At 33.3% G+C, this 24,044-nt stretch overlaps 1 protein-coding gene across 4 annotated transcripts in view; it reads left to right on the top strand.

The window, feature by feature from the left end:
• The window catches only part of PLOD2 (procollagen-lysine,2-oxoglutarate 5-dioxygenase 2), a 90,168-nt gene extending 75,605 nt beyond the window's left edge, over positions 1–14,563 (top strand). For 3 of the 4 annotated variants that reach the window (XM_003826506.6, XM_063602967.1, XM_034957563.3), the window contains 9 exons: positions 2,111–2,236; positions 4,728–4,869; positions 6,061–6,123; positions 7,094–7,207; positions 10,648–10,713; positions 11,340–11,444; positions 12,581–12,727; positions 12,837–12,962; positions 13,132–14,563. In XM_003826506.6, the coding sequence (XP_003826554.1) occupies positions 2,111–2,236; positions 4,728–4,869; positions 6,061–6,123; positions 7,094–7,207; positions 10,648–10,713; positions 11,340–11,444; positions 12,581–12,727; positions 12,837–12,962; positions 13,132–13,287 (1,045 nt within the window). In that variant the 3' untranslated portion in view covers positions 13,288–14,563. The remainder of the gene's footprint in view (positions 1–2,110; positions 2,237–4,727; positions 4,870–6,060; positions 6,124–7,093; positions 7,208–10,647; positions 10,714–11,339; positions 11,445–12,580; positions 12,728–12,836; positions 12,963–13,131) is intronic. The other variant, XM_003826505.6, reaches the window with a different exon arrangement.
• The last annotated feature ends 9,481 nt before the right edge of the window (positions 14,564–24,044 follow it).

Genomic DNA, 24,044 nt, shown 5'->3' with positions numbered 1-24,044 from the left:
TCTCTTAGTGAACTATTTAATGAATTTACACTATGTATTTGACATATATCCCTCTTAATATTAAACATTTTAAATCTTCTAAAAGAAAAAAAATTCCCGGCCGGGTGCGGTGGCTCACGCCTGTAATCCCAGCACTTTAGGAGGCCAGGGTGGGTGGATCACGAGGTCAGGAGATCGAGATCATCCTGGCTAACACAGTGAAACGCCATCTCTACTAAAAATACAAAAAATTAGCCGGGCGTGGTAGCGGGCACCTGTAGTCCCAGCTACTCGGGAAGCTGAGGCAGGAGAATGGTGTGAACCCAGGAGGCGGAGCTGGCAGTGAGCCAAGATTGCGCCACTGCACTCTAGCCTGGGCGACACAGCGAGACTCCGTCTCAAAAAAAAAAAAAAAAAAGAAAGAAAAAAAACTTACCTGCCATCTGGGGCCCTTGCCCCTTAAAGAGTAAAACTCAGGCTGTGTCTCCATGGAATTCTGTTAGTTAATCAAAGGTTTAGGTTTATGTAATACCTATGGTTCTTGCTTCTGTATCTAGACATGTGGTTTCTATAGTCTATTGACATATGCCAGGAATGTTGCAAGATTTAGTAGATTGGACTGAAGGGTAGAGAAAGAGATTTGACACATCTTGGGCATGTGGCTTTCTAGCTTCTCATCAGCTCTCTTTTTTCCTCTTCTCTCCCTATCTCTATTTGCTCCCTTGCTCTAAATTTTACTCCTTAAATTGTATAATAATATGAATCATTCCTCAGCTGCCATCCTTACATTTTTATTCACAAAAACATTGAGGTATACAGCAGATGAATTTTGGTTTCCCAAATTTGTTGGTTTAAACCTTTTCAGGAGGCAGCTGGGATTATAAATTACAAGTTCTTTTTAAATTAAATGTTTGATATTCATATTGAATTATTTCCCAAATTAATGTATGTAGATTCTAATTCATGTTATTATTTCCAATATTGTAGGTATTCAAAACAAAACAAAACGTGTTTCTGATTAATAGTTTAGTAGGAATTCGGAAGAATAAACCAAAATTTGTTATTTTGCATGATGTGTATTTATTTTTATTTATTTATTTTTTTGAGATGGAGTCTTGCTCTGTCGCCCAGGCTGGAGTGCAGTGGCATGGTCTTGGCTCACTGCAACCTCCGCCTCCCAGGTTCAAGCGATTCTCCTGTGTCAGCCTCTTGATTAGCTGGGATTATAGGTGCGTGCCACCATGCCTGGCTAACTTTTTTTGGTATTATTAGTAGAGATGGGATTTCACCATGTTGGTCAGGCTGGTCTCAAACTCCTGACCTTGTGATCCGCCCGCCTCGGCTTCCCAAAGTGCTGGGATTACAGGCATGAGCCACTGCGCCGGGCCAGATGTGTGTTTATTTCACTTTTGTGCATGTAATAGAAAGGGCCCGGCTGATCTTCACAAGATAGAGGTGAAATAGGTTTTCTTTTTTCATATAAAGAATAGTTGTTCCATAAATTTGCTTTCTAAAATAGTTAAAGGAAAGTTCAGTGTTGCCAGGACTAGCTTACTGTAATCACAAGTCATTTTTTAAAGTCATGGAAAACTGGAAACATACTTAAGTAATTTGAGACTTAATTACAGGAAAACTTTGCCTGTTTACAAACATCTCAGTTCATCTTCATTCATTTTTTACAAATTCAACAAATATTCATTGAATATCTTAAATGCACCAGGGGCTGTTGTTCACCCAGTGACAATGAAAATATTTGGTTTCATTTAATATAGGTTCCGAAATACTTTAGTTAAACTTAAATATAATTAAATAACTAAAGTAATTTCCCTCTGTTGGATGTAAGCAAGGCATTTTTAAAAGTCATTTTTATGTATTCATTAGCATTTTCAATTACTTTTTCCTTCTTTGTTACTCTTTTTAAGAAATATGATTGAAAATTAGCAATATACTTACTTAAGAAAAGATGTTGGGGAAGAAGATCCTTATTTTATTTTTATTAACTACAGGTTTGTTGAATGAGCTTTCTTGTGTTATATGTCATGCTAAGCCCAAAATACATAATTCTGTAGTAATTTAAAAATAAATAATTATATAGGTTTCTCTCTCACACACACACTCTCTCTGTCTTTAGAAAGATCATTGCTCCTCTTGTAACTCGTCATGGAAAGCTGTGGTCCAATTTCTGGGGAGCATTGAGTCCTGATGGATACTATGCACGATCTGAAGATTATGTGGATATTGTTCAAGGGAATAGAGTGTAAGTTACTTGGTTTAATATTTTAATGTGAAATACCATAATCTAAAGATGTAGTCTTGTTAGTATTACTTGAAATTTTTTTTGCATTCATCTCTTTTCTTTATAGTTAATGGGAATTTGAGAACCCAAGACCACTTGGAATCCTGAAATACCAGTATAAAACTAATATTTAAAAAAAATGTTTTTAAAGTCCCAAATCTTCAAAGGAACAAGCTCATTGCTGTGGGGAATACTAAGAGATAATATATGTTTACCATACTCACATTATAGTTGATAGAAGAGTAATACTCTTTATTTAAAAGTTTGGAAAGGGGATTTAGTTTACTAACTTTTTAATGGTTATAATTAAGGGTTGTTTTGATAGGTTTTAAAATTTATAATTAAGCCAACAGTAACACTAACAGCCAGAACATTCCAGTATTCCTGATTGCATGAGTTTTTTTGTGTGAAATAGCTATTATTCTGCTTTAAATACAAGTTTTTTTTACCAATATTAGATTTTCACTTCTAGAGATTGAAAAGAATATACTTGCTGAAAAGTGTGTGCATGATTTATATTTATTTCAGAGACAATGGTTGATTACTAAAAATAATCACAATTGAAATAGTTTTGCTAAGGTAATATTGGAGAAGAATGTCATTCTTTTTTTCATGCATATGATGGACCAGAGTGACTAAGACATTACATGCTTTGCCTTAGTTCTCAAACATGTCAGCCTGATTAAAAAGGGGCAGTACACTCTCAGGACTAAAAGGATGTGCCCTTACATTTAGAAAAAAAAAAGGCACACGTTTCTGTTCAAACAGTTGAGTGGTAAAAAGATGTGTTGCTTGTGGAAATAGTAATTGGTGTGGAAAGCTTCAATCTGAATGATGTAAATACAATAAAGGTTTTTGTTAGCTGCAATTAAAATGCACAGTGGAGGAGAAAAGACTATTAAAGATCGTATTCTGTTGTTTCTATGCAGTTGTATTGACTCTGGGTGAGTTGTATAGACAATATACCTGATTTTATCTTTGGGCACATCACAAATGAGAGTTTGTGAAAGTAGAATGGAAAATTCGTTTCAAGTTGCTTTAGGCATTGGTGATTTTCTGTCCAACCTCCTGTCATTCTTGTCTAAAGTATAAGGAAAAAAATATGGCAGAAGCTTTTGATCTGGAATACACTTCATGTCCAAAAGCTACACGAAGGAGCAACTGTGTGTGTGTGTGTGTGTGTGTGTGTGTGTGTGTATAAGTTGAAACACTGAATAATTCCCCAGAGATTAATTTCTGAATTTAGCTGACACGTTGTATACAGTAATTCCCCTTTATCTATGGTTTTGCTTTCCATGGTTTCAAGTCTACTGTGGATTGAAAATACGAAGATATGTTGAGATAGAGAAAGTGTAAACATTCATGTAACTTTTATTACAGCATATTGTTATAGTTGTTCTATTATTGTTGTTAGTCTTACTGTACTTTATGTATAAATTAAACTTTATTATAAGTATATATGTGTAGGAAAAAACGTAGTGTATGTGTAGCGTTTGTTACTATCTGCTTTCAAGCATCCACTGGGATCATGGAATGTATCACCCTCACATAAGGCGGGGACTGCTGTACTCCTTAAGGCATTTTTCTTTGAGGCTAGTCTAGTAAGACATAATATCATATTTCCGTTAATATCTAACTGCATTTCTTGGTCAAGATCTTGCCTTGATGTTCTCTAAAAGAAAGGCGCACAGTCTTAGGGGCAAAACTTGTTTTGCAGTTTTTATGAAATCAGTCATGTTCAGAGTGAGAATATAGATGTGGGAAAGGATGCAACGTTCATGTGCTCCCAGCTGTATTTCTTCATGTTTTCCTTTTTCTATAAAATATTTAAGATGGCTTAATGAATGGTAAGAGAATATAATTTTGGAGAATTTTAGGCTATATTCAGTGGTATTTTGGTAAATGTGTAACAACTGGCTTTTGGAGGTGGAGGATTCCCTGATTTAAAGTGCTTGCCCATTTGTTTGGTGTAAATACTTCTACCATGGCTGATTTCAAGTTTCCAATGTGAAATTACTGAACATGGACTTGGCAGAAAAAGTTAACTTTGGGGAGCCAGTATGAGCTGGGTCTAGTGCACCACTGGTTGTATGTTATGATTCATGCTATCAAATTCTTTAATTTTAAATAGAAACACCATCTATACAATAGATTATAATAGTCTAATTGTAACAACTGATTGAGATATGATAGCTATAATACAAATGCCAAACAGATACCAACCCAAAATTGAAATGTATCCAAAGGGGCAGTGATTTATCTCCTAAATCTCATTAAATATAGTGTATACAATGTAATCTTATATATATATCATTGAATATATTTGTATGTTGATTCAATAATTTATGTATACAAAATCTAAACACAAAGCATTTATTTTAAAAAGGTAAAAAATGAAACTTAAAATTGTTTGTATTTGTGGTATATAAGAATGTCTTCTCTTTACTTTCAGAGGAGTATGGAATGTCCCATATATGGCTAATGTGTACTTAATTAAAGGAAAGACACTCCGATCAGAGATGAATGAAAGGAACTATTTTGTTCGTGATAAACTGGATCCTGATATGGCTCTTTGCCGAAATGCTAGAGAAATGGTAAGATATGCAGTGATGGCTTGCTTGAATGTTCTTATAAGATGGCTTGCTTTACCAGTTGGTGTGTCACTGTGTTTTGATGCCCTTTGTCTTGCTAATTTGTAAGTACTAGCCAATTTTTTTGGTTCTGTGTTAAAAAATTTGGGAGTAATTTTGGAGATAATTTAACATTTACTTATAGAAATGGTATGAAAAATGTTAGTTTTTGTGCTCGGGCTAATTCATAGGCAACCGAGTTGGATTTCAGTAATAAAGATGTATTTGTTACAAATCAGCTTTGCTCTTTTAAGAATACATCTTTAATTTGAAATTCTATAGTGAAAACTTGACCTAATTAAAATTAATTAGATAAGCTTTGATGAAACAATATTTCCAGATTTAAGAATATTTTTGTTCTAAAATTAATGTCCACATTTTCTCTAACTAGGTAAAATTTTAAAATTATTATTAACTTCACATTCTTAGAAAGCAGGATTATTACCACCAAACTAGTAGAAGTGTTGAGATATATAGTGTATTTACTCTAAATAAAATACTAATGATACCTTGCTGCACTACAAATGTACTTTTATTATAAAACTTAAAATGACTAGAAAATAATTTTTCAAAATGCATAAATATGGCTTAGAATATATTGATATGATTTTTGGTTTTAGAAATGATGGGGCTATTTTATTTCCGATTTCCAAATTTATATAAGCAATTGTGATTTGATGAAAAGTCAGAAAAGTTGGCAAGTATTTTTTTCTTAGTTTAACAAAGCATGTATTGTTTGAATATGTTTGTTTTCTCTACAAACCTGTGTGCATTATTATTGAATATCCTCAGTACTTGTGATTGTATTTTGTGCTCATGTTTGGCTAATTTGACTCAACAGCGCATCATGGAATGGCCTCTCTTACTCATTTTTTCCATTGTCTTATGTGTCTAATGAAAGTTCTGCTAAGGAATGAGCTTAGACTTATGTTTGACCCCACCACACCTCCCAAAAAGAAAAGAAAAGAAGGGCTGAAAGAGCTGGAGATGTTTCTTTGTGTGCGCTATAAGCTTTGCTTGTTCTGCATGTTGTCTATGAAGGACATTTCAGAATGTTAGCTTTTGATCAACAGCTGCTATTATTTTTATTTACCAAAGAATACCTGAGAGAGCGGGTGTACAGGTCAACTTACCCAATGCTTCTCTTCATTTTAGACTTTACAAAGGGAAAAAGACTCCCCTACTCCGGAAACATTCCAAATGCTCAGCCCCCCAAAGGTGTTATTTTTACTTATTTTATTTATTTTTGTTTATTTAATATTTGATATAGTATATTGCCTAGTAGTAAAGTTTCTTTAAGGGCCTTATTTGCATTTAGCTTGGTAAAATGTTGATTTTCATCAGTCATCTGTGTATGTGTTTGCGTGTTTTGTGTGACTTGGGCATGGGTCTTGTGTGATAGTCAACTCTTGGTTCTTTGAGCTGATTTATATTTTATGGCTGACAGGTGAGAAAGTTAAACCTAAGTCCCTTTCATTCTTTTTTTAGGTTTTTATTTCTTTTTAAAGGGAGAGAAGAGGATAGAAGTAGGTATAAAATAGAATTTGATTACAGTAAGGTTTAGGTGCACCTTATTGAGTTATTAATCACTAACTCTTTTACTATTAAAACAGGTCCAAAAAGAAACACATTACCTAGTGGTGTTTGCCACATTTGTCTGGTTTGGGGCAAGAATATGAGACTGGTTTTCTTTATCTGCCTTTATAATGTATGACTCATTTGCGTGTTAGTCTTTAAACATTAGAAAAAGAAGGGAATGAAACAGACTGGTGAAATATAACTGGCAGTGAATTCTTGATTAAAAATGTGATGCTTTCTTTGAAAGATAAAGAAGCCAAAAGAGGTATAATTCATTGCACTGTGTCTCAAAAATATTTCTGCTTTCAAACAGGAATTTTTTCCCTGATGTCTACATCTAGGATCAATGAGAAAGGGACAAAAACAGTCCATTCTTCTTTTTTTCAGTTGAGTGTCAGTGCTATCTACTAGTTTTGTGTGGTGTCTGAATTCATAATCAAAATTTGAGTTTTTTATTTTAAACTATGCACATTTTATATGTATACTAAAAATGCATGTTCATAAATGAAATATAAAGATAGAAATTAATATCTTCTATATATTTTTCCTATGATTAAATTTACTTTTGTACCTACCTCTAAGATTAATACTGTTATTTTCTGGCATATAGGGTGTATTTATGTACATTTCTAATAGACATGAATTTGGAAGGCTATTATCCACTGCTAATTACAATACTTCCCATTATAACAATGACCTCTGGCAGATTTTTGAAAATCCTGTGGTATGTATTTCATACTTAACTTTATTATTTTTCTATAACTGTAAGTGGTTATAAATCAGTTGGTTAATAATATGAAATGTGGTTAGAGGCTTTTTAAAATGACATAAGGTGAAATGCACATCAAAACCACAATGAGATACTGTCTCACACCAGTCAGAATGGCTATTATTAAAAAGTCAAAAACAACAGATATGGGTGAGGCTATGGAGAAAAGGGAATGATTGTACGTTGTTGGTCGGAATGTAAATTAGTTTAGCAATTTGGAAAGCAGTTTGAAGATTTCTCAAAGATCTTAAAACAGAGCTACCATTTGACCCAGCAATTCCATTACTGGGTATATGGCCAAAAGAAAGTAAGTCATTTGACCAAAAACACACATGAACCTGTATCTGTTCATTGCAGCACTATTCACAGTAGCAAAGACATGGACTTAAACTAGGTGTTCATTAATGGTGGATTGGATAAAGAAAATGTGTTACATACACACCATAGAATACTATACAGCCATAAAAAAGAACAATATTATGTCATTTTCAGCAACATGGAGAGAGCTGGAGGCCATTACCCTAAGTGAATTAATGGCACAGAAAACCAAATACTGCATGTTCTCACTTATGAGTGGGAGCTAAACATTGGGTACTTGTGAACATAAATATAGGAACAGTAGACTCTGGGGATCACTAGAGGAGTGAGGGAGTAGGGAGGGGGACAAGGGTTGAAAAACCAACTAATGGGTACTGTGCTCACTACCTTGGTGATGGGATCAGTCATACCCTAAACCTTAGCATCATGCATTATACACTTGTAACAAACCTGCACATATACTCCCTGAATCCAAAAGCTAAAATTGTTTTTAAAAAGTAAATAAAAAGAAAAAAATTAAAACGACATAATTAATTGTATTTCATGATCTATAGAGTAGATCTAAACTTGACCAATAACTTGTTTTTATTAAGATACTTATTAGCTTTGGGGAAGGGAATTATCAATTTGTTCTCTTCCAATATTCTATTATTTTTGTTTTGTGTATTCAAAAGCACCATCCAGTTTTAATCACAATTTTAGAAACATGTTTACAAATAGTTCACATATGATAATAGTTTGATTTTTTAGAAGAAAATTCAAAAATTTTGTTTAGGAAAATACATTTTTTAAAATTATTTTTGGACAATTTTGTGAATGTACATCAAAGATAGCCAGAGAGAATTGCAGAGAAAGCTGATTCAGCATATGAAGAGTCTTAACTTGAAGAAACAATTTCCTTTTAAAATCTGTTTTCTTCTTTTTTTTTTTTTTTACAGATTTGAGTGGTACAGTAATTAGCTCCTTTTGTGTTTTACAGGGACATCTTTTTGTTAGGCAAGTGGCACACTTATTCAAGGGAAAATGCTGTCTTCAACAATCAAACCTGTAACACTGCTGTAATGATTTTCCCCTTGCCAATAGTAAAAGTTTTAAATTGCAGACTCAATCCACCTGATGAGAATTGTCCTTTATTTTGTAGGAATAGTTGAGATATGGGGATAGTAAATGTAGTAGTCTCTGAATATTCTGAATAGGAAAATATTATCTTTTGACATTTTGTTATTTTAAAAGTACTTTTGTTCCATTTTAACCACATACCTTCCTCTTTCACAGAAATAAAGCTGAAAAGAGGTGTTTTCTAGTCGTGAGGGTAGAATTCCATATTTCACTTCACCATTGAATCTCTTGGTGTCTTGAGGGATAGAATTATTTGATTTCTTGGGTGACATTAGGTTCTTGGTCAGATATCCTGAATTATATCCTGAATTGTAGATATTTGTGTAAGAATTCAAGTCTTTGGAAAGTAAGCAATGAAAATATCAGAACTGAGTAGGAACAACTTTTCTTTCCATGGCTTTCTTTGTTCTCTGTTAAATCAGCCTGATTAATATGCCTTGTGAGGGATACCCCATAGCAAAATGCTTATTGATTATCCCATTATCAGAATTTCTAAGAAATTAATAAAGTCACAGTTTGCTCAATGATTTGAAAGGTGATCTAAAATGAAATGTGAATACTAATGCCCTAAAATAAAATCTTAGGGGATTTTTTTTTTTACTTTAACTTGAAGAAAAATCAGTATTGAATGCACAGGAAAAATGCTATAGGTAAAAGTTCTTAAATCTTATGGATGATTATTCAATTTCTTGCCATATTTTAGAATCAGAAAGCTAATTAATATTAGAGGGAATAATGAGATAATATAGAAATCTGATCCATATATACTATATAAACATGAAATTTATTAAAATTTTGAAGATACCTTTGTTTCCTCCACATAAAAAATGTTTGAGTTACATATAAACAGATACGCAAAACCAGTGACATAAATTATGGTATAAATATTCAGCCCCTAAAATCTAGCCTCAAAAGATGTATTTAAGGCAAATATCTTTTAAAACATCTTTTGATTGGAATTATTTTGAGTCTGTGTCTCACTTCCTCCCTGCTGGCTCTCTGTATTTGCACTTTGTAAAGAGAAAATTAATAATTTCTAGAAATATTCTAAATTTCAGAAGAGAACTTTTTGGATATTTATATTACTCCATGTATTAATAATATTTTAGTAAATATCCATATTTGAATAAAGAACTTGTCCCAATAAAATAATTCTTTAGCTTTTGTTGAAAAAAGTTGAGCTATCTTTGTGTGTGGATTTTATGCCAGAGATTGGTCAAAAAGAATCAAATTCATGGATTAGAATAAAGAGAAACCATTTTTTAATATAGAGCCCTAACCCTTAATTTTAGTAACTGAAAGAAGTGCAAGTGCTAGTAAACTCATGATTATTCCTTGATAAATATTAATAACTGAAGTGAAGGCAGAAATTTTAAAAACTCATTTAAAAAATCAAATTTAGAATAATTTACTATAGACATATAAGACAGACCCTAGTTAATTAGTTCACTAATTCATTTTTACAAATATTTGTTGGTAGAATTTTGCTCCTTGTCTTTTACCTTTAAGCACACCTTTATTTACCTACTCTGTGTATATATTAAAATACTGATGGTCCCCAACTTATGGTGGCTTTACTTAGGAATTTTCAGCTTTATGTTGGATTTATCGGGGTACTGTGTGTTTTTAACCTCCCACGGGTTTATTGGGACATAACCCCATCGTGAGTCAAGGAGCATCTGTAAAATGTGTAAATCTATTCACTGTAAGATTACTTAAGTTTTAAAATCCTGAGGTACAATATTTCATAAATAAAAATTTTGTATTTCATAGAATGACATAAGCATATTCAGAACCAGGCAAAGATTAAGCTATATACTGTGATTTCTGAAAATTACTATTTTGTCCACTATACATAATCATTTATAAGTTGAATAATTTCTAAAATGCATACGCCTTATACTTTTCAGTGAAGTATTTATAAAGATATTTGTTTTAATATGTACTTCTTTTTATAGGACTGGAAGGAAAAGTATATAAACCGTGATTATTCAAAGATTTTCACTGAAAATATAGTTGAACAGGTTTGTATTAATGATTACAAAGTATAGAAAATTTTGCTGTTATTTTCCAGAAGAAATATTATTAATACAATACTACTTTCACAGAAGATGTGAAAGTGGAGAAACTACCTTTTAGGTAAAATTTATTTGACTCAATTACTGATTAAATAGCATTAAGGAACATACAGTTGTAAAATGTAGAACATAGAAATTAACATTTTAAAAGCATGCCTTTTTAAAAAGCATGCTCCTATGTGTCATAGCTTTCTGAAACCACTAAAAATAGAAACTGTTGACAGATCTCTGATGTAGAACTCTTGCAGTGAAAGCTTATCTTTGGAAGAAACTGGGCTGTCTTTCTGAAAGAGTCTTTTCTCAGAGACATCTTTGAAACATGAATTCTCTTTTAGCTTAGTGTTCAAAACTATTGTTAATACCTAATTTTTGAGAATGTAAGATGTCATCAATTCTGAGGTGCACCATTATTTATGTACCATGAGAAAAAAAATACTGTCAATAAACCATGACAGAAAACTATGTTTCCTAGTCATACAGGATTTTTTATTTTACACATATTAAAATAACTATTTTAGACTATTAAGACACAGAAGTTATTATGTCTTCTAACGATGATGCATATTTTATAGCCCTGTCCAGATGTCTTTTGGTTCCCCATATTTTCTGAAAAAGCCTGTGATGAATTGGTAGAAGAAATGGAACATTACGGCAAATGGTCTGGGGGAAAACATCATGTAAGTTGTAATTTCACACTAAGAACTAAAATGTATGTGGGGGTTAAGTAGATACTCAGAGAATTCGGAGGGGTTATATACTTTTTCTCATATATCTCTGAGTTCTAGACTTAGATAAATTGGCTAGCCAAGGCTCTGATTTCAGTCTACTTCTCCCACCAACCAATTTTTTAACACTTAAGTAATTTCATTAGTTTGGGCGGGTTTCTCATTTATGCATGTAATTACACTGGATGTTCCCTAAGGGTCGATGTCCTCAGGCCAGAGTTTGTTAGGTAACACATGTCTTTACAGAGTGATATCACTCTTTTCCAAGGCCACTTTTTATTCCTTGCGTTTTCACAGTGAGCTGTGGTGAAAATTCTAAGGCAAATGTTATCTGGCTCTGAAAACTGTTTTTGTGTGTAAAGATAGGAAGGAGGGATCTGAGTGCCTTAGGTGTAATTCAGTTTTGCATTTGCATTCAGTGTCAAAGACTTGGCAGGAAATACTACTGCCAGTGGTTAGATGTGTTTCTTTTCCTCTGAGAACAGACATGCCATTTTAGCAGAATACTCTAGAATATTACTGCCTCTGCACGGTTATGTCCCCCAGGTAATGAGCTGATAAGGGAGAGGGAAGCTTAAAGTATAAGGAAGAACTTAAGTCAGTAGGTGATGAAATAATGAAAAGCAATTGTTCAAAAACTTTTGAGTGTTACAAATAGAAGTGAGGAAGGGCAGGGAAAGCTTGTTTTTGGTGTTTGGTAATACAGACAGCAGATATGCCAAGTGTATGCTCATCAAGCAGCTGAGACTGCCTAAAGGGTCACTGTAAAAAAAGACTCATTTTTAAGAAAGGATGTGAGGGCTTAGGAAGTCAATTTTATTTACTTTATAGCTAAACTTCACATATACATTTAAGAAGTAGGAAAGGAGTCTACTGACCTTACATTACTTTGTTTCGTCATTGTATCATTGACAAAGCTGTTACCTAAGTTATTTTGATAATTTTACAGTTAAAGCAGATGATATACCACATTGGAACAACTGTTATTTTTATTGTCTATTATGATCTGTGGTTGAAAAAAAATACTATAATATAAATGGGAATTGCACGTGGAGTACAGCTTATTATGTCATTAATGTTGTTTCTAGGATAGCCGTATATCTGGTGGTTATGAAAATGTCCCAACTGATGATATCCACATGAAGCAAGTTGATCTGGAGAACGTATGGCTTCATTTTATCCGGGAGTTCATTGCACCAGTTACACTGAAGGTCTTTGCAGGCTATTATACGAAGGTAGTTATCCTCTCACCCCTCCAGCCTATTTCTTACCCATTTTTACACAGGTGTTCTTTTTAATGTTTTTATTAATAAGCAAATCCACTGGCTTACTTTGCTTTTTCAGGGATTTGCACTACTGAATTTTGTAGTAAAATACTCCCCTGAACGACAGCGTTCTCTTCGTCCTCATCATGATGCTTCTACATTTACCATAAACATTGCACTTAATAACGTGGGAGAAGACTTTCAGGTAATTATGACTCTTGTGTTTTTAGATTTTTCAAAAGAAATATATCATTATGAAAAGGACTTTGCCTTAGGCCTTAGTTTCTTTTTAAAATTTTGCTCAAATGACATAATTTGAATTTTGCCACTGGTTAAATATAATCTGATGTATTTCTTCATTTTAACTTTTTTAGGGAGGTGGTTGCAAATTTCTAAGGTACAATTGCTCTATTGAGTCACCACGAAAAGGCTGGAGCTTCATGCATCCTGGGAGACTCACACATTTGCATGAAGGACTTCCTGTTAAAAATGGAACAAGATACATTGCAGTGTCATTTATAGATCCCTAAGTTATTTACTTTTCATTGAATTGAAATTTATTTTGGATGAATGACTGGCATGAACACGTCTTTGAAGTTGTGGCTGAGAAGATGAGAGGAATATTTAAATAACATCAACAGAACAACTTCACTTTGGGCCAAACATTTGAAAAACTTTTTATAAAAAATTGTTTGATATTTCTTAATGTCTGCTCTGAGCCTTAAAACACAGATTGAAGAAGAAAAGAAAGAAAAAACTTAAATATTTATTTCTATGCTTTGTTGCCTCTGAGAATAATGACAATTTATGAATTTGTGTTTCAAATTGATAAAATATTTAGGTACAAATAACAAGACTAATAATATTTTCTTATTTAAAAAAAGCATGGGAAGATTTTTATTTATCAAAATATAGAGGAAATGTAGACAAAATGGATATAAATGAAAATTACCATGTTTTAAAACCTTGAAAATCAGATTCTAACTGGATTTGTACGCAACTAAGTATTTTTCTGAACACCTATGCAGGTCTTATTTACAGTAGTTACTAAGGGAACACACAAAGAATTACACAATGTTTTCCTCAAGAAAATGGTACAAAACACAACCGAGGAGCGTATACAGTTGAAAACATTTTTGTTTTGATTGTAAGGCAGATTATTTTATATTTGTATTAAAAATCAAACCCTATGTTTCTTTCAGATGAATCTTCCAAAGTGGATTATATTAAGCAGGTATTAGATTTAGGAAAACCTTTCCATTTCTTAAAGTATTATCAAGTGTCAAGATCAGCAAGTGTCCTTAAGTCAAACAGGTTTTTTTGTTGTTGTTTTTGCTTTGTTTCCTTTTTTAGAAAGTTCTAGAAAATAGGAAAACGAAAAATTTCATTGAGATGAGTAGTGCATTTAATTATTTTTTAAAAAACTTTTTAAGTACTTGAATTTTATATCAGGAAAACAAAGTTGTTGAGCCTTGCTTCTTCCGTTTTGCCCTTTGTCTCGCTCCTTATTCTTTTTTGGGGGGGAGGGTTATTTGCTTTTTTATCTTCCTGGCATAATTTCCATTTTATTCTTCTGAGTGTGTATGTTAACTTCCCTCTATCCCGCTTATAAAAAAATTCTCCAACAAAAATATTTGTTGACTTGATGTTTTATCACTTCTCTAAGTAAGGTTGAAATATCCTTATTGTAGCTACTGTTTTTAATGTAAAGGTTAAACTTGAAAAGAAATTCTTAATCACGGTGCCAAAATTCATTTTCTAACACCATGTGTTAGAAAATTATAAAAAATAAAATAATTTTAGAAAGTTTTGTTGTTCTATTATTGGTGTTTATCTTCCAAAGTGAATACATGATGGAATTGTCTGAAAGAATGAAGCCTTTGATTTTTCATTTTGCTTAGTAGATTTAATGATATACGAAACTATTGAATTATAAATGAAATTATAAAATCTTCAATTTTAGGATGACTAGGGATTTGATCTAACTCGTTTTCCAAGTGAGAAAATAGAAGCCAAATGTTATTCAATATAGGTTTATTTGTTTATTAATATTTTCTGGGTCTCTATTATGGGTCAGGCACTGTTCTAGGCACCAAGGATATGTTGATGAAGAAGACATTATAGTCACTGTGAGATGGACTTAAAAAGATAAGGAAGTTGGTTCTACTCCTGTTCTCTTCTTTGGCGACACTTAATACCCAAAGAAAATTTCTACTATCCATCAACTAGGATGAGGAGACATTTTAGTAATGATTTGTGAATTATGTTACTGTACATCAGGAATGGTTTTCAAAATATGTAACACCTGGTATGATGTAGATGCCAACTCATCGGAACAGACTCTGGTTATAAAAGCAGATCAGTTCGTTCCTACCAGTGCAAGCCAGCTTAATATCTCTTGTGTACAGTTCAAAGACATCTCCCAGGTACTAGTTATTTTCCATTTTGGTATCCATGGGTGGTTACTTAGCATAACTATTTCAGTCTCATGCCATGTTTTCAGAAATGGGATCCAGGTAGTCTATTGAGCACATTTTTTTTGTCTTTCCTCTTATCCTACATTCCATGAAATAATAGAAAATGTAGCTTTAAAAAGATGATTCATAATTAGTGAGAGAAAATTAGAAAAATTCCCGTAAGTAGATTAAAAAATTTGAAAAACGGAAAACGAGTAGAATTGGAAGGATGGAGAAAAATACAGCTTGAAACACACAGAGCAGAAGATACAGAAAGTACATCTATTGTTTGATTCATTCACTTTATGCAATATAATAAAGGCTTTTTAAAACACACACACACACACACCCATATATATAAACAATTATCCCCTGAATAATATGGGCGTTAGAGGCACTGATCCCCGTGCAGTCGAAAATCCACATGTACCTTTTGACTCCCTCAACACTTATCAACTAATAACCTACTGTTGACTGGAAGCCTCACTGATAACATAAACAGCTGATGAACATTTATTTTATATGTTATATGCATTATACACTGTATTGTTACAATAAGCTAGAGAAAACGTTATTTAAAAAATTATAAAGGAAGATAAAATATATTTACTATTCATTAAGTGGAAGTGGATCATCATAAAGGTTTTCATCCTTGTTGTCTTCGCGCTGAGTAGGCTGAGAAGGAAGGGGAAGAGGAAGGGTGTCTCAGGGGTGGCAGAGACAGAAAAAACCGGCATACACACGAGCCCGCGTAGTTTAAACACATGTAGTCCAAGGGCTTATTGTGTATCTGCAACAATCAGATATCTCTGACAGATGAACCTGATAAAATCACACTATTTAGAGTATGATACCATTTATGTTAAAAACAAAATACTATATATGTGTGTATAAACCTACAGAAAATTTCCTAGAGAGGAACAACTCTGGAGAGTGGTATGAGATCATGGAGGAGTAAATAGGATTTATGCCTTTTACCTTTTACACTTGTGTTTTTGAAATATTATAGAAATATATTTGTATATTGATTGTTTAAAGAAAAAAAGACTGGAAGGAAAAGGAGACATTCACGTAACTAATTTGAATAAATGGAAGCATATGGATGTCAATAGTAACCGTGTGTGTGTGCGCATGTGTGTGCACAAGTGTGCATGTGTGTGTATGTGTATACATACATTACCAAGGTGCTTTAAATGCTCACCGTGGTAGAATTTTTTCTAATTCTTAATGCGCATAGGAATCAATATGAATATTTTCCTTAATATAGATACTTCAGTAGTCATCCAGTGCATTAATCTTCATTCTGCTTCATCTTTGAAAACACTAGTAATTTATCTGTATTGGTAACTAAGAGGTCAAATATCCTTCTATGGAATAGAAATGTGGAAAACAATGAACATATGAGTTGAGTGGTCCATCCTCGTCACAGAATCTCTTTATGTGCTCACTTCTGTTTTCCTGTCTGACGTACGTATGTCTTGATTTATTTGCTTTTTATGCCCTAAAGCCCATTTTACATGACATGCTGGTAACTTGTCATTCATTTGGAATTTGGAATGGTTATTCAACAGATGTCTTAAAGTTGCAGAAGAGCCCAGTAGAATTTTTAGTCATAATTGAGTCTGTGTAAATAACTCCCTCTGACTAGACTAGAGGTTAACTGTTGTGGAATATTGAAGTCTTCAAGACTTGATGAAAGCAGTGTATCAAACAGAACTGTTTGTTTTGTGGTCTTTTAGAATAGCAAGCCACAGCATTATTTAAGAGTAATTATTAACAAAAAGCCATTGGGAAGAAAAATAGGGAAATGTATAAAACTTTTTAATGCAATGAGTTTTGGATTAAAATAGAAGTACACTAAGAAATAATGAGAAGAGAAAATTGTACATGTAGAAATGCTTTAAAAATGTGAAGTATTGCATAATTACATTATTTTCATAAAAGAAATTAGACTGGGAAGGTAAGTAAACAGGCTAGGGATTTGTGAACTTTATAAGTCTTAAATCTTTCTAATAGCATTTAAAAATATACTCAACATCACTGTTCATCAGAGAAATGCCAATCAAAACTACAATGAGATATTATTTCACCCTAATTAGAATGTCTTATATTCAAAAGACAGGCAATAACAAATGCTTGAGAGGATGTGGAGAAAAGGGACCCCTCCACATTGGGACCACTGCTGTTGAGAATGTAATTAATTACAACCACTATGGAGTACAGTTTGGAGGTTCCTCAAAAAAACTAAAAATGGAGCTGCCATATGATACAGCAATTCCAGTGCTTGATATATACCCAGAAGAAAAAGAAATCAGTGTACCGAAGCAATATCTGCACTCCTGTGTTTGTTGCAGCACTGTTCACAATAGGTAAGATTTGGAGACAGCCTAAATGTCCATCCACAGATGTATGGATATATTTTTGTTTTATTCTTAATATATTAAAATAGATCAGGAAACATTCATTTGGAAAAGTGGTTTCATTCCTGACAGATATTATTGAAGTGGTGGTAATGTTTGTTTATTTAATAATTCGAGAGACAATTGATGAGTTTAGCATGCTAGTCTATCTTCACTGAAATTTGGTTGACTCAAAATCTGAATACTCTCTTTTGAAAATTAGAAGTTTCTGCCTGTTTAACAATACAAAACACAAATAATCAACTGAAAGAATTATTTTAGAAGATATAATGGATGATCCTGAAGTCAATATTGGATAACAAAATAAGGATGTAATGTAACCATTATATTTTGTAATGGTTAATGAATTATTCTGTGATTAATTACAAAATAATTTTGAAAGACATTTTAACACTGGTTTAAAGTCACTAAATCTGGGATCGTGATGTGAAATGACAGAATAATTCTGCATCTACTGAAGACAATTTATATATGATAAAGCTCAATAACTGCTAAGTGAGAACTGGACAAATTAAATGATAGTTTTCTTCTGATAATTAATGTTTGGAGAATTGATTAATTTTAAATAGTGCATATTTGCAAGATGAGATTATCCTATTTTATGAAATTATTTTCGTCTGTATTTACAGTTTTTGTATCTTACAAATCTTGCCAAATTGTGACATCACAGCTCCACCTTGTGGTCAAAATAGTTAGCTAAGTTTAAAGCAAATGCAAGAGCTTTATAAAATCATGCTATCAAAATTTTTCCCAAAGGCTAATACTAATAAAATGACAAATATTGGATGCTTTTATTCAGGAATTATTTATATATTTTTAAGTATGATACAATACAACATTTTAAAAGGAAGAATTGTGACACCTTATTCTGAAATAAGGAGTAGCTAGTATATTTCTAGTTAATACTGTTGAAGTGATTTGTTTTCTATTTTTATCTAATTTGTAAACTGCTAATCTATGTTCAATAGAGAATATTTACTTGGATTAATAATAAAATAAGCATAAGAGTAGTCAGATTCGACTACAACTGATAAAGCAATTTGTTTAGAGTAGATAAAATTACTTAATTTACATAATATTAAAACAACAGCTCCATAGGGTCCTATTGTAAAAACAAAATTTTAAAAATTGCTCTTTGTTAGGAAAAGGTCAATCGTAATTTTTCTTTATTATCAGTATGGAACTGGTAAGTGCAACAATGAGGACAAGAGTCTTGTAGTAAAATTTGGGTGATTCAGATACTGTGAAAGTTACAATCCTTGTTTTGACTTTTTGAAGATTAACAAAATTTATTCCTGCTGAAGTTATGCACTAAATTAGTTCTAATTTACTCCAGCTGTTGCACATTTACTTACTGACCGCACAGCCACGTTGATCACCCTTTTCTTCCTTTGGGTCACTTAGTGTCTTGGCTTCTGGATGAAATCAAGGGGATCTTCAGCTAATGCTAGAGTGGCATCATTGATTTTCATATTGTCTCAGACAGCTTTTCCATTGACCTATGAACCAAGAGGAGAGGGAATTTTAAAAATATGTGTTTTTGAAACGATTTTGTGCCTGTGATAGCAAGTCGAGAAAGATGGTCCTCAATGAACCATGCCTCCCAGTACTCATACCATTGTGAACCCAGGTGGGTCCTTTGTAACCAATAGAATGCAGTAGAAGTGACTGCCTAATTTCCACATTGAGTTATGAGAAGCTTTGTGGTTTTGAGCTCTTGGAACATTTACTGTTAGGGCATTCTCTGTAGAATCCAGGTACCATGCTGTGCCCATGCCACATGGCAAGGCCATGTGCAAGCACTGTGGCCAACAGCTGAAACCAAGCTCCTGCATCAACTTCTACCACATGAGTGAATTATTTGGACATCAGTCCCAGACAAATCCCAGTTCAGATGAATATAGCTCCTGTCAACATCTGCCTGCAACCACATGTGAGACCCCTCAGCCAAGAAACACCCAGCTGAGCTAAGCAAACCCATACAGAACTATAAAAGATGATAATTTATTGAGTCACTAAGTTTCCACATGGTTTGTTACACAGAAATGGATAACTGAAACAGGATTAATTGCCTATAATGTATCTCTAATAGGCTTTCCTTCTCAGAGCACTTTGCATACTGGATTGTTACTTACCTTTCATTCTCCTCAATAAGGCCGTGGGCTCCTTGAGGGCAAGGACTGGGTCTTATTCCACCTTTTCAGTTTTAGCATACAGTCTGGCATATAGTAGGTATTTGTGTGTTAACTGGAAGTTGGTTTTATATCTGAAATTTTATTGTATTTGAATCAAAATGATCCCTGAGGGGGAATAGGTGTTTTGAATTTAAGAGGTAGCCAAAAAATAAACCTATGTGTACTGTAGTTGTGTGAAGTAAAGATGTGTGAAATATTGTACAGTTTGTCCCTGAATAAAGGAATATGTAGGTGGCCTCAAGTTGGATACAGTGATGCACTAAGACAGTATAAAAGGAAACTGCTATCACTGTTATCCTCAGCATTCTGGGCCAAAGGACTGAGAGAGGGAGGGTTCAGTTTATGAGTAATTTGCTTAGTGTATGCTTACTGTGTGTATTTGTATTAAACATTCAATAAGTGTTTCAAATTGAATTTACTTTTATACATCTTAAAGCAGTTTTCTAAAAGGTGCTTTAAAAAGTGTTATTTTATATAGTGACTACAAATTCTATATTTTATCCTCTAAGTTTAAACTAGAAAATAGTTCTAAAATAGAAATATGTGAAGACAGTGGATTTTCAAATGCCAAGGAAAGTGTAGCTTTGATATGTACTGACTCTGGAACTAGTGTTGTTACCCCAATTTCAGATTCGATTGCCCATTGGGTGTGGCCTCTCTTGGTTTTGACCAAATGTCATTTTAACATCTATTCAGTCTGGTCTTACAAATGTGATAAATAATGGAATGAAAACTTTATAATTTCAGAATTATGGACCTGTAGGACTCTGTTCAAAATATGAATTATTTAGGAAAGTGATAACTGTGATGATGTCAGAAAAAATAGAACTTAGAACCTCTCTTGAGGTTCTTGTGAGGTCCTATTTTTTAATCAATATAGAGGAGCTATTTTTAAAATTGGTAAGTGAATTGCCCAATCTGAGATATTTAAAAGGTACCAAAGAGCAAATTTAAGTGCATAAAGTAATAAGAATTAAGAGGGAGCAATGAGATTCAGGAGTTATGATTAATTATATTTCAAGTAGGTATGTGGAGAATGAACATAAACACATCTAACTTGCCATCTAACTTGCCATTGATTAGAGGGGTTTCATCTAATTTGGGACATTTGTTTTGACATTAAATTTTCTAATCTATTATTTTTGGACAGAATATCATCTACACTGTATTCTAGACAGTTTCATCCTCCAGTAGATTTTCTTGCAAATTTTTAATCCAATGTTACATTATTTTTTTAAGTTCTAAAATGAAGACAGAACAAGAATTACAGAACATGTACTTGTCTGTATGACATGATTAATTTGTGTCCTCTCTCAGATGCTTGTAGCCCTGAATCTTAATCTTCATTGAGGGTTTACTTTTGTTGACAGTTACATGTATAGCTAGCTGAATATACATGGGCTTCCCAGATTTCCTACCCACCAATAGTTAGGTGGGATTATGGAACTGCTTTTGGCCAGTGGCCAATGAATGGAAGTTATGTGGATTACTTGCAAAGCCACACATTTATGAGCCCGTTTTAGAGACCTTGAAGCATATGTATTGAGATGCCTGGATCTCTGAATCACTATTTGGAAGTAAGTTGTCCTTAATAGCTGCTAGGACCACAACAGATTTATATGAGAGAGAAATGAAGTTTTCTATGTTAAGCCACTGAAGTTTCAAGGCTTGCAAGACCGCTTATTTTAACCTGACTAAAACAGCAATCACATGTGTGAGAAAAAGATATACACTTTATTAGGAGAAGATGAATTTAGGTTTATGTTGATTTACAAATAATAAAAATCTAGAGTTATCTTAGGATTTTGTGATTTAATTTGTGTCATCGAACAATAGAATCTGAGGACTGGAAGTAGTGTTAAAAGCTATATAGTCCAAAGTCTGTCCTACCTCTACCCTAAACAAATCATCTTTCAGGCTTTCCTGGTTGTTGATCACCCAGGTTTACTTGAAAACTTCATTTAGTGAATGTTTATGAGTGTCTGTTACAAGCCCATGTACCTGAAATTACAAACATGATTTAGATATCAACCCTGCATTACAATCTGGTGACAGGCAATTTACTGCATTCTAACACAGAAACAGCAAAGCTTTTCTCATAACTGTAATGAAGACTGTCTTTTGTAACTTCTTTGTAAAGTTTATGTGGGTACACTTGGAAATTATATGAAAAACCTAATACCTTTTAATATGGGTTTATAAAATATTTAACAGCCGTAATCACAACAGTTGCCTCCCACCTACCACCCCTCTATGCCTCACCTTATTACCTTTTCCACATTTAAAAATACCAGATTCTTCACTAGTCTTTGTCTGACCACCCTCACTGCTCCTCCCAGCTGACTGGCTTGCTGATTTTACAAAGTCCTAGTATCAGTATCACTCTCCTCTACATTTGGAATGGTTTATCAACATAGCTGTGGAAGGGTGGTGGCCAGATCTGAACTTAATATGCTAGGTAGTACTAGGTATAAGTGGTATAGAAGCAAAGAGAAGACTCATTCATATTTTGTATTTTTTGTTAATAAATTAAGTATCAAATTACTTTTGGTGAGGGATGGGCAACTGTATTGTACTGCTGATAATTTGCAGTCAGGAAAAATTTTGTTTTCCTTCTCATAACAACACTGTTAAGCCATGACTTCAGTTTACTTTCACATTTTTCATGAGTCAAGTATAGAATGCTATTAAATTAAATTTTATTGGTTTTAAATTATAATTTTAGCCTGTTTCAATCCTTGTGAAAGCTAATTCTATCACTCAACATAATTAAGTTATTCTCCTCTTGGGCTCGTGCCACCCAAAATGATGAGCTAGCTTTCGACAACTGAGTCTTGGTAATTTACAAAACTGTTCAGAAAGACGAACCAAAATTTGAATGGCTTGCTGTGTTCTGTATAAATTTATAATCGAAAGTCTGATCATGGCTACAGGTTTTTTTTTTTTTAACTTGTTCTGTTTTTCAACAAACAATATACTTATTTGCAATTAAATGAAAATAAAGCATTGAATTCTGAAGTTTTAGAGAACAACCTTAGAAATTTTTAGTGGTTGTCAGCCTTAGCCTCCTATTAAAATCATCTGGGAACTATTAAAAGCATTTAATGTTGTGACCCTACCTAGACCTATTAAATTCCATTCTCTGGGGTGAAGCCAGGCCATCAGTTATTTTAAAAGTTCTCCAAGTGCTTCTAATGTGCAGCACAGGTTGGGAGAATCTGATCTAGCTTAGCACTTAAAGGTTATAGTGCTACCACTACATAACACTTCTATATTGAGTTTACTGTAGTAAATTAATTGAACTATCTTAAGTGGAAAATGTCTGATCAATCATTAAATAGCAATCTAAGTGAAATCTATAACTAAAATTTCTATCTGGAAAGACAAAAAGAAAAACCAACTTCTCTTTGAGGGTATGCTATACCCAGAGACTTGGCTAGTGCTAAGGAGGGCATGGTAGACTTCCCGAGGTCACACAAAGAACAAGCAGCTCATGCTTGGTTCTACCCAATAGTCTGAGTCCCCTCAGTCATTCTGTTTTAGCCTCTAAACCACTAGGACGTGATTTGAGAAATTTCATGAAGCCTCAAGGTGTTCTTTCAGGTTATTTGTACAATGGGGAAGAAAATATCTATAGTTCAACCTCTTTCCCATATTCATGACAGATCACCTGGCCTGTGCTTCAGTATTTTACAGATTGTTCATCTGTGGCTGAAAAGCTCTTATCAAAATGCTCTTACTTTTATTGAGCTGATAAAGTTGCCATCCTAACTTCTATCCATTGGTTCTGGCTCTGCCTCCTGGAGGAACACAGACTATGTTGATTGTCTTTTCCCCGTGTTAGCAATGCAGATGGATTGTAATTTTCCTAAATCTGCTCTTCAAGAAAAGATTTCAAGTTTTGAAAACCATATCATCATCCTGTCCTCGGTGACACCTGTTTCTCTCCTTTGTCAACATCACCTTTCACAATGTGTCACCTGGATAGCAGATCGAACAACCTGGCTATAATAGTGGTTCTGATAGCCTCCTTTGATCTCGTCATTGTATTCTAGAAATGAAGCCCAAGATTTTATGTATTTTTACTGCGGTCATACCACGTTGATTTAAAAGATCAATGATTTTCAAGCCAGGCTAGACATTAAAATCACTTGGGAGAGCTTTGAAAAAATATAGCGATATCCTGTTTTACCCTTGATCAATTAAATCAGAATCT

Source organism: Pan paniscus, chromosome 2 (genome assembly GCF_029289425.2).
Source record: "Pan paniscus chromosome 2, NHGRI_mPanPan1-v2.0_pri, whole genome shotgun sequence".
Lineage (NCBI taxonomy): Eukaryota > Metazoa > Chordata > Mammalia > Primates > Hominidae > Pan > Pan paniscus.
The sequence above is the reverse complement of the archived record's forward strand: the minus strand, read 5'-3'. Positions and strand labels throughout refer to the sequence as shown.